The following is an 11,683-nucleotide window of genomic DNA, read 5'->3' as shown; positions in this document are numbered from 1 at the left end:
CCAGGGTGGGTACATACTGTTGTTCTTCTTGATCGTGTAGCCAAGCATCTCCAGGATTACAGAGGCTGTAGCGTATACCAGTTCATTGGTTTGAATTATGGTGGTAGTAGGGATTGTCATGAGGGCTCTATTGGCATCTTCTAACATACTATCTGATGGTACATCTCCAATGAGCCTTAGTAATCGGTCTCGAGGATTGACTGTAGGTAGTTTTTCCGTGATCTTATGCCTCATATCAGCTGCTGTGCTCTGCAATGGAGGGGGTGGCAGTGAAGTTTCAGCTTCAGGTGTGGGGGCTGCACATCCACTTGTTCTTCCAGATCTTCTTGAGTCTGGGATGTAATGTGGAGTTGGTCTATCTCAGGCTGTAAGAGCAGCTTCCTCTTTACTATGTTGAAGCGTCGGGTAACTAGTGTTTCTCAGTAAGTGTGGATGTAGGTCTTTTGTCCATCCATAGTCCCCTCATACGTTTCATATATCCCCTCTCATTAGGTCTACTGTTGTAGTAGCATTCCATCAATTCCAGGTTCTCTTGTCTTGTCCATGAATGATTTGTTCCAGTAGCCCACTTATCGTCAGATTGTCCTGGTTCCTCAACATCTGGCGCGGACCTTGTTAATCCGGGCCACATCCGAGCTGGCATGACTCTCCTAGTTTGTGTCACTCTCATATTTGAGGTAGGCAGGTGAAGCATTAGGGGGTCTTTTGCCCAAGGATCCCTACTGGAAAGTTGGGTACCAACCGGGATTTGAACCCCGGTCTCTCGTATCAAAGGGCGGCGCTCTTAACCACTACGCTATCCAGTTGCTTTATAATATTATATTATATTATATAAAAATCAAAAATCAGAACTGACAATATTCTGTTTGAAAATGTATAAAGGGAAAAACTGATTAAGCCTAAATTGAGTGGACTCATGCCTCAGTTTCCAACCTTACAATGCCCAACCATCTCATTCCACATCAGAATCTCAGCTGCCTTACCTTGAACAGAAGGCCAGAGTGAGGTCGAAGCAACACAGAAGCCTAGTGTTCTTACGCCACACAGAGAAAGCACTTACAGATATCTGGGCCAGCCCTAAGCATAAGCCAAGTAAGTAGTACGTTGATTGAGGATCACGTATGCCATCCAAACTCTGGAACTTGCAGGCCAGTACCATCTCCCTCTAACAGAGAATCAGAAGGAAGGCGCCACTTAGTCCTATCTTTGAAGCCCTGCAGATCTAGGTCTGTTTGGGCTGGCACTTGGTTGTGTTTCTTGCACATATTTATCCTGTGATGCCCTACAGAGTGACCCTTTGCCCTATATGCTGGGCAGCCATCAGAAAGGTTATTTCACTCACCTGTTGCAGAAAGCTGTCAGCACAAAGATCAACAATCAGTACCTGGGGAAAGAGAAGCAGACACATTAACCATTATTATGCCTAGCTCAAGTATGAAATATGCAGCTATAGAGAGAAAAGCACCAGTCACAGAACCACGCAAGCCACACATTAGACATAAACGTATCCAGTCTTTCAAAACAGTGAAAATTAAGGAATTTAGAAAATAAAAGCCTGTGGAACATTGATAAGTGGCTGGCAAGTCACCAACAGATTCTGTGTGCGCCATATTAAGGGAGAATTTAGTATGTTTGCAAAATAAAACAATCCACAGAATTCCTCCCACATGGTTGGTAGGCCAGCAGCATCTGAACTACCCCTTGCATTTCCTTTGTAACATCCCCAAGTCTCACCTCTTCTATGGGCAGATCCTGGAGCTGCGGTAAGGAGCAAGAAAGAATGCCAATAAGGAATGGGGTTGGAGAGCAGACAATATCAATCATGGATGCTGGTAGAACAGGAATGTAGGTGTGTTGCCAAGTGAAGGGGTAAAGTGTTGCTACCACAGCATGGCCACATTTAGACAAGGTGCTAGAGGGAGAGAAAAACCACCTAATGAATTGTCAGCACATTAAATGGTCAGATCCCAGCTACAGAGTTAAGTGACAAGTGCCCAGTACTCAGGGAAAACATAATTCATACACACCAGGACTGAGAAGAACCCTAAGGTCTCCATTTACACCGTCACTTATTCACATCCTGATCTTCAAAAGGGAGCTGGGAACAGCAGCAGCACACACAGCTGACAAAGTCTGTCTTGTTAGGTCACATGCTAAATGCTCCCTTGTCTCCTTTTGAAGTGCACCATTTAGACTCAACTTCTGATCTAGTTTTTAACAGGTTTGCAGTTAAAACTCAGGTTAAATTTTCACATGCAGAATGAAAAACAGAGTCTTGACTGACTGTCCATATGAATGGAGCCCAGGGCAGCCTGAAGATCCTACACCCACATGCCTAGAGCCTTGGGCAACTTGTGCACTCTCAAGTTCTTAGCACACACAGAGCCCCAGGAAGCTCTTAAAAGGCAACTATTTCAAAGAAATATAAAACATTAATTTATTCAGGAAAAAGGGCACAGAAGCAGAAGAAAACATGGAACTTCTTAAAGCAAGATGTGTTTGACTCATTTCTCACCTCAGATTGTCCGCAACAAAGATCACCCTCCTTTCCAGCAGGAGAGAGGCACACACCCGGATCAGATGGCAGACGCTAAGGCACTTAAACAAGCGCTCGAAATCCACGTGTTCCAGCCGGGAATCCAATGGACGGCAGAGTTCAATGACCTGAAAACAAAGCAGAGATGCAAGGAGTCAGAGATGCACAGCGAGACTGCAATGCAGAGACAGACCTGGGGATTTGGAAGTGTGTCTGAAAACAAAACAATGGATGCTCTACCAAAAGTGGGATGCAAAGGCTCATGAGTGTCATATGCTCTGTCTCACCCTTGGAGAGTGGTGCAAGGTACTGAGCTCACTCCTTCTCTACAAAAGTCTCAAGATTCCTTTCTATTGTAGTTTAACTTTCTTGGCAGCATAAGTGTCTCCAGTGACTTGTATGGAGACTAAGAAACAATCCTCACTTTGAGAAATCTACAGCCAGCACTGCACAACAGCAAACCGCTCAAGCACCACTATACCAGGCACACACTGTCACCTTATACAGACAGCGACCTAGATCTGCAGCCAAGTCCTGGTTTCACAGTTACCTCATTTCCTGCTCCTGGCAGGAAGCTCTTCACAGTAATTGTGCGTCCAGGAGCAGGGAAAGGGGCCTCCATGACACTGCGCATGAACGGGTGCACCAAGGCTGGGGACATCTCTCGTCTCTTCTCTACCTCATCCAGAATCTGCAGGAAAACAATCTCTGGTTGCTGTATTGTCACCCAAGACAGGACTAGGGATGAAAAATACCCCTAGATGTTTGACCACAAACTGAAGCTTCAATAATCAGGGCTCTAATCCAGATTTACACCTTGACTCACACCTTGGGGAGCGCTCCTGCACAGATGTGTCACATAGGGACACCAAAAGGCCAACAGAGAGTGGATAATGTTAAAAGTCAGCTGGTGATACCATGAATGGAAGCAAGGAACTGGCTCTGTAGGCCCCAGCGTGGTCAATAAATCTCATTACATTGCTGAGAACTCCTATCATAGGAGGGACATGCCCACTTGGGAATAAAACTGCTCCTGGAATTTAATGGGCTGATTTCCAGCAGTGTCAAGTACCTTCAGTTTTGAGACATCCCTTTTACCCCTCTTCACAATCTGTTCAGAATATCGGATTCCTCCCAGACAAGCATATAGTGGTCACAGATATTTAGTTACAGAGCTGTGAAACCAGTCAGAATAGAATCACTGACATGGCAACTAACCGATATCTGCACACCCCATGGGCATGTAAGTAGGAATGAGGAGATGACATGAAGAGAAGAGACACTAAGACTTGGCATTAGGAACCTTTTCCTGAGACTGCAGTGGATTTGGCTGTGCAATGGTCTGCCAAGTGCTGGAGTCATTTAAACTGGGCTAGACAAAGCACTAGGTAACATGCAGCAGGGAACCAACCTGCCCTGGGTCAAGGTTACTATTGTCAGATGCAGCAATGCTATTAGAAGCTGTACTGCAGCAGCTCAGCTATTTCCTGGAGCTCTCAAACTGTCAGGAAGGCATTTTGAGAGGCACAGGTCTGACTCTGATGTGACAGGTTGTAGCACGTGGGGTAGGCTGCTCACTCACCTTGGAGAAGAGGTTGAAGCAGCCTAGACGGCTCACCATGCAGTACACCTCTGGGAGCCGTTTCCCTTTCCCTTCTGGCTACAAGGCAAGGGGAACGCAGAAAGTTACACCTGGAGCAGAGCAAGGGAAGCAAGGCAGCGAATGCCCATGCTAGCGCTTGAGTGATATTGTAGCCTCCCAACATATTCAGCCCATGTGATTGGATTTCACACCGTGTGCTTTTTGCTACAAATCCCTCTGCGCTCAAAAAGAAACTCAAAGTAATGAGTCCCAAGAACTGGCTCTCGTGCACGCGCGCACACAAACTACATTCTAGGCATTGTGTGCCATGGGATACTGACAACACCATGCACCTTCCTCTACACTGCTGCTCTACCCTCTGTCAGAGGGCTGGTAACCCCAGAACCAGCGTTAAGAGCAATGCAGCTCATACCTAGCCAACAAGCTGCTGCTGATCTAGGTCCTAGCTGGATCGCAAAACCCTCCAACCCCATCAGTGTGGACCCTCTCTATGTCAGCATGTCTCACAAACAGCAGCTTACCAAGAGCTTCTTGCAGTAACCGAACCAGCGGCTGCCATCCTCGCCTGTCAGCACGAAGGAAAAGGTTTCACTGGGGAGCCCAAGAACAGTCAGAGTCAGACTCACCATGCAATTCACTGACGGTGGAGGAGGGGGGATTCACAGGGGAACAGGTCAGTCGGGGGCAGATGTAACATGGAGCAAGTGCAACACCCCACACACCCCCATCTGCAGCCCTTTGATCTCAATGTGGCAGACCTAGAGAGCTGCTCCCTGGCTTTGGATTCTCTCTCTCCCACACATAGCGGGACAGGATGCCTGTAGGCTGCGGAAGATTCCCCATCATGATGCTGTCTCCAAGCTCCTCCACTCTGCCGAGCACCAATAGCAGCAGCCAACGTGGGCAGGAACTAACCCCGGGACAGTGCTGCAGACTCTACATAAGCTAGAGGCTCTGCTGGGAGTAGCAGGAATGCGGATGAGTAGAGAGATGGCCCTGCAGGGGATGGAGGGGACCACCCCTGCACCTCATCTTCCCCTAGATTTTGGGATCAAAACTTCCAGCAAGTTCTCCTTCCCTTGGCCTATCTCCTCCATTTCATCCTGATTCAGCTACAGCCACCTGGGCTTTGCCAGAGTGGCTGGCAGATGCCTACAAACCCAGCACCAGCACCACATGTCTCTCAGTTACTTCAGTAGGAACCCAGCAACCAGGATCTATTCACAACACCAGCCTTTACCTTTTGAGCTCTGATGTTGGAAACCAGGCTTTAGGATCTGGAAAGCAGAACTTGGGGATGACCTTTAGCCTCTCCTCGGTATCCTTTGACTGCCTGAAGGGATGCTCGGGCTGGGAAAGGTAACATGGCTCTTATACAGGGCAGTTCTCCCAGCATCACAGATAACAATGGCAGCAGCATTCACTGTAATAGGCATACTATCCACCCTGCAGCAGGGGCTTGTGTGCATCAACCCCCAAAAGCCTCATGTAGGGACTCCAGGAGAATATACTCTGGCTACACCAAATTCCCAGCTTCCTCTCATACTGCTCCATGCAGCTCAAAGCACAGAGCCCCTGTTCAGCCTTGACAACAGATTCAGCCCAGGTCTCTTATGGGTCGGGTACATACTTATGTATCATTAAACAGTTTCAATGCTCAGCTCCCCAAAAAGAAAAGCTAATTCCTGGTCCCACGTTTCCAATGGAACAGACTTTTTGCTACATCCTGTGCCTAATAGGCTTAGTGAGGATATAGCTTAGTGGCATTTCCCAGATTATAATGGAATAAAACTGGGAGAGCTCCCCCTAGTGATCACTGCAGGATGAGACTGTCCCACTCAGTCCTCTTGAGAGGAGATGCCATGATACTAACACAGAACAGAAATATCTTCTCAAGGTTATACTTGTGTCTGTAATAGGCTGAGATCCCAGTTTGCACAGTAAGGAGAGTACATCCCTTCTATGGTCTGTTACAAAGGGAGGGAAAGGAGCAAGGTTTCATGCATCATTAAGAGATGAGAAGGGCACAAATTCTTTGACATCAGGTACTGCAGTTACTTCCACTCAGCCCAAGTCAAAGTCCCTTAGAGAGAACAGGAGCACCTCCACCTTCAGAATTGCTCAGGAAGGACAGAGGGGGATTCCTTTAGTGCTTCTCTGTGGGACCACTGACTCAGCTGCATTTGGAGTAAGGGATTCAACCACTTATGGGAAACAGAGACAGAAAACCATATGGTCTTTTCCAAGGAATGCAAGTCATATTTGGGAATCACTACATAGTTCAGCGGGAATTTCAACATCACTTCAAGTGTCAGAAGATGAGACAGGTTAGAAAGGTAGCGTGGCTGGTCTCCAAAGGATGCCCGTTAAACAGGAGTTTTGCTGGCCCCAGGCAGCCCATGGAAGAGGGGGACAGGCAGATTACTTGGGAGCAATGCTATTTTTAGAGTCAAGACTTATCTGTAATCACAGCACCCAAGGTATAATCAGCGCTCCCTAATTACTGGTATGACATTTCCTCATGAATCCCAGCATGAAAGACCCTCCTGTGTAAATGTGGTTATATTCAACAAAATATTCTAAAATCAGGCAAAGGGTAAACAGACATTGAGAAAATCATTAGTTTTGTCAGTATCATTATAAAACCAGGCCAACAGCCATGTGGTGCAGACTGGAATTGATCCACTGAGGAGTGTGGTAAGGAATGAAGATGCTCTGCTCCTCCCCAAAGGCTCTGATGGTCACAGGGAGGAAGAACTCACTCAAACCACATTTTCACTGCCTTTCAATATTGGGAGTTTATCAGCGCCGCTCATTTTCACCCTGTTGAACTGAGCCTGCTCTCTGGGACTGGCAGTGTTCCTTTCCGTGTTCCATGAGTCACCGAGTCTGTTTAACCATAATCCTCTCAAGGGCATGTCAAACCCTTGGCGCTCTGGACACAGTAGGTTCTCTTGCAGCTGCAGTTACCCTCCCATAATGGTGGGATGACTGCACCCCTTACGGAAAGGGCATGCTAATTCCCAACAATAAACTTTTCTTTTTGCAAGAAGCAGGGAGACTTCTTTTCTGGAAACTTTGAAAATCCACAGTATCTTGTGGTGCACTGCTGACACAGCCCACAGGAGAGGAGAGGAAATGCAACTGTAGAGCCAAAGCTAGACTGACCTCATCCTGGCTGCTGTTGATACACAGACAAGGAGGGATGTGTTGACTCATGCCACATAGGAAACAGCGACTAGATTCCATGGGGTTTCATTCTCTTTTTCTCCAAATATCAAGATGAAAAGCCGCGTAAAGCAAACGGAACAAAACTGAGACGAACTATGCCAGCTACAGAGCCATAAGCAAACTTATCGACTACAGCAAGGCTTTCATTCTGCATGTTCAGATCCGAACATGTAGCAAAGGGCAGCCTCAGAGATCCCTCACACTAGCCCTGGTGTGACCAGAACTGTAAGGAGCGAGACGGGTGATAAATTTCAGATCTATAGGGAGGTGAATTGTAGTTTGCTCCATGGTCCTACACTGAACAGAGTTTTCAGATGTTATTGTCTGCCCAGGCTTTGAGAAGGTCCCTGTCACTGGTATCTGAGCACCTTCCACAAGAAGTAAAAATAAATAATCTCTTCCAGCCCTGCCAGCATGGAGAGGGGAAAGCAGTTCTCATTTCATAAAAGGGCTCAGCAGCTCAGTTCAAATGACTTCAGAGGAAACCCAAACCCCTCCTGGGCTTGATTCTCTCTCAGCACTAAGCAACTGCAAGAGAAGAGTGTGCTTCTATTCCCTGCCAATCCCACCAACAATACCAGATTCTAGGGGTGATTGTCCCACTAACACTAGGTTCTTCGTGGGTTTTGACACATCCAGGACACTGGATCAGTATCAGATCACTCTGTGGAAATGCATCTGAAGCCCCATGTGCTGGGAAGCAGAATACAGCCTGCCACAACACAAACCCAGCTGTATCCATACTACAAAAGGAACTTGGTAAATTACTGTTTATACTGCAGGAGAGGACAGGCCCAAGTTAACTGTTGCCTGGGCACTTTAGGGCTCTGCACAGCAGCTTTACCCCTCTCATGTGAAAGCCAGAACAGGTTTAATAACTGCTCCAAGTGACACACCGTCTAATTACATGCTGGACCCTGCTGTTCTCCCACTCTATCGCCACACTTAAAAGGGAGAAGGAATGGCTGCATGCACGTACAGGATTTAAAGCAGCAAGGTTAACAACTGGAGTAAAACTGTCTCTTTGGACCAGCATTTAAATCACTTTCTACTAGCACCCTTCAGGAGACCAGAGAGAAGAGAAAATTCCTCACCTTCTGAGAGGCTCCAGAGCAAACAGGTTCAAACACTGCAGGATCAGTAAGAATCAAGGATTGGGTTGTGCCACTCCCTCTTCGCGTGTAGCAAGGCAAGTGTCACAGGAGAGGATGTTTTCCCCATGAAAATCTTGAAGTGATATGCATTTTAATATGGCCAAATGCAGGGCCGGTGCTTCCACTTAGGAGACCTAGGCAATCGCCTAGGGCATCAGGATTATTGGGGGGCGGCATTTTGCCAGGGGGGCGGCAGGCGGCTCTGGTGGACCTGCCGCAGGCGCTCCACCGGAGCCGCAGAAGCAGCGCGCGGGGCGGCGAAATGGCCGTGCGCCTAGGGCGCCAAACACACTGGCGCCGGTCCTGGCCAAATGTCAAATCATATCTCTGGGAACAAAAGAAGGCAGGCCAAACTCACAGGCTGGCTGCACATTGTGAAAAGGACTTGGGGGTTATGGTGAATAATCAGCTGAACATGAGCTCTCAGTGAGACACCATGGCCAAAAGGGCTAATATGATTCTTGGATATAAAAAAAACTGGAAAATCTTGCATAGAAGTCTAGAGAGGTTATTTTACCTCTGTATTTGGCACTGGTGTGACCGCTGCTGGAATATTATGTCCAGTTCTGGTGCCCACAGCTCAAGGAGGATGTTGATCAATTGGAAAAGGTTTGGAGAAGAGCCATGAGAATGATTAAAAGATTGGAAAGTGTGCCGTATAATGAAAGAGTCAAGGAGCTCAATCTGCTTAGCTTAAAGAGGTTACGTGACTTGTTCAGTCTGCAAGTATCTACCCAGTAACAAATTCAATAACATTGGGCTAACAGACAGAGGTATAACAAGATCCGACGGCCTCAATTTGAAGCTAGACAAATTCAGACTTGAAATTAGGTGCAAAATTTTAACGATGAGAGTAATTAACCACTGGAACAATTTACCAAGGGTTGTGGTAGTGCATTCTCCATCTCTTGAATTTTTAAATGAAAATTGGACAGATAAATGATAGATAAGATTTTTTTTTTTTTTTTAAAGATGCGCAGTAGTTCAAACAGGAGTTAATTCAAGGAAGGCCTGGGGCCTGTGCTACACAGGAGGTCAGACCAGATGATCACAGTGGTCCCTTCTGGTCATATAAATGATGAAGAAATTCACCCTTTCCAGGAGTAGAGTATCTATCTACGGTCCCGTTAATATAGTGCCCCAAGCATCGCACAGTCTTTACTGTGTTTTCCTCCTAACAACCCTGTGAGGTAGTGAAGTGCTGTCATCAGGGAAATGAGAGATAGAGGATGGGTGACTTACTCAGAGTCTGTGGCAGAGCCAGAAGTTGAACCCAGGCGGTTAGACCCTAACAACTGGACATCCTGGCTCTGCTCATCTGCAGAGAGCCAAGGAAATGGAGGGAGGGAAAAATAAATCAGCAGATACAGTGAAGCTGATGGGACTGGGCATCTACGCGGCACCCACCTTGCTGGGGAACTGCTGTATGACCTGCGGGGTGTACGTCATCTCTGACTGCTTCTTCTGCAGGGACACCACCACAAAAAGCTCAAACAGCTGCTGCTCCTGGAATTCAATCAGATCCCGCTCCAGGGTCTGATAGTGCGGGTTCCTCTTGGAGGTCAACTGTACTTGCAGCAGGCGTTTGTGGTGACCTAAGAGAGAAGGACCAATTCAGTGACTGGAGGCTGAGGCTGTAACTGTGATCATCTGAGGCTCTCCAAGTGTTTAAACAAGGGGAAGTCTCATTACTTGCATTTCACAAGTGAAGAGGTGAAAGGACTTGCCCAAGGTCACAGAGCAGGTGAGTGGCAGAGCTAGAATGGACATCAGGTCCCAACATTAAGCCTCGTGCCTCCTTCCCAGAGCAGGACATCCCAGCTCAGTTCCCACCAGCACAAAGCACCCACAGAGACGCAATAATGTCCCCAGCCCATTTGCCTGGTGGATTTTATCAGCAGCCCAACACCTTCAATGCCCCATAGGCTGATTTTTTGTCATGGCCCAGAGACTCCCCCCTAACCTCTAGCAGCACCGAAGAACTCATGTGTCTGAGTGCTAACAGGACTGCTGATGGGGAAGACTGACAGAATGAGGCCCCTTTTCACAATGGGGCATGTGTGGCGGGGGGGGTGGGAAATCTCCATAATGCTGCTACACTCCACTCATAAGAGTAACAACTTTAGCAGCAAGGGAATTCAAAATGGAGGCAGAATCCATCTCCTCCCCTCCACCCCATCCAGCCTGTCCCACGCAGCATCAGACTCTCCCTACAAGACGCATGGGAAACGCTGGCATAGCCAGGGGGCTGCAAAGGGTCTGACACATGCTCTGTGGGTTTGTACAATCCGGCCAGACTCACTCGGTGACTCATTTGCTCTATTTTAAGACAGCCTACCACCTCCCCCCCACCCCGCAACACAGAGGGATAGAGTTTTGCCATCAGCCCCAAATTACGGGCTTTTGTATGTCATCTACGGGAAGGAAACATTTAAATCAATCCAACTGGTTCCTTGTCACTGGGTACTTCCAGCACGTAGCTATCACATTAACAGGCATGCTAGACAGATTCATCTGTAGTAAGTTCAGGGTTGCAGGCAAATTTTTTATTATTTCATTTCTCAACTCGGGAAGTGGAGCTCGATCCATTCGTGCAATAGAGCAGATCAGTCAGCACTGGTATGCCTAGATCTGAGCTGTAGTTCTGGTTGTCCCATCAGTGTTTATGTCAAGCCAAGGAAAACCAAAACTATCTTCTCTCGACTGATACTTCCAAAAGGGCATTTTGCAGCATTGGCAAACAGTTGACGAGAAAAGGGTATGTCTCAGTTCTGAGCACCGAGGAATCATGAGGTGTGAGCTACTTCAAGAACTGCATTTATTAGAGGAAGTCGACCAGGAGTGTGGCAGCGTGACAGTGGCCACGCCAAGAGGCTGAGACCTCGGAATAGGGCTTGTCTAAACAGATATCTGTAAGGGTTAATGTTTCTATTCACCTGTAAACGGTTAACAAAAGGAACCAACACCTGACAAGGAGGAAAGACCAATCAGGAACTGAATTTTTTTAAAGGCTCAAGCCCGGGAGGAAATGTTGGGATCTGTGGTCTTTGTCTTAGGCCTCTCAGCTATATTGAGGGGATTTCTATTCTTCAGGTCTCTTCTTTCAGTTTCCAATTGGTTGTGGTTACCAAGAGCTAGACATAATTAGTATACTGGTTG

General features: G+C 47.3%; 1 protein-coding gene across 15 annotated transcripts in view; it reads right to left on the bottom strand.

The window, feature by feature from the left end:
• Nucleotides 1–11,683, bottom strand: part of DENND2C (DENN domain containing 2C) — a 57,306-nt gene that overhangs the window by 7,932 nt on the left and 37,691 nt on the right. For 7 of the 15 annotated variants that reach the window (XM_032766597.2, XM_032766598.2, XM_032766599.2 and 4 more), the window contains exons 9-17: nt 9,932–10,119; nt 5,380–5,489; nt 4,661–4,730; nt 4,119–4,196; nt 3,087–3,227; nt 2,516–2,664; nt 1,735–1,912; nt 1,343–1,384; nt 1,061–1,165 (exon numbers count right to left, since the gene is read on the bottom strand). In XM_032766597.2, coding sequence (XP_032622488.1) covers nt 1,061–1,165; nt 1,343–1,384; nt 1,735–1,912; nt 2,516–2,664; nt 3,087–3,227; nt 4,119–4,196; nt 4,661–4,730; nt 5,380–5,489; nt 9,932–10,119 — 1,061 coding nt within the window. The remainder of the gene's footprint in view (nt 1–1,060; nt 1,166–1,342; nt 1,385–1,734; nt 1,913–2,515; nt 2,665–3,086; nt 3,228–4,118; nt 4,197–4,660; nt 4,731–5,379; nt 5,490–9,931; nt 10,120–11,683) is intronic. The other 8 variants (XM_075064804.1, XM_075064803.1, XM_075064805.1 and 5 more) reach the window with 2 other exon arrangements.

The sequence above is a fragment of the Chelonoidis abingdonii genome, chromosome 4 (assembly GCF_003597395.2).
Source record: "Chelonoidis abingdonii isolate Lonesome George chromosome 4, CheloAbing_2.0, whole genome shotgun sequence".
NCBI classification, from domain to species: domain Eukaryota; kingdom Metazoa; phylum Chordata; order Testudines; family Testudinidae; genus Chelonoidis; species Chelonoidis abingdonii.
The sequence above is the reverse complement of the archived record's forward strand: the minus strand, read 5'-3'. Positions and strand labels throughout refer to the sequence as shown.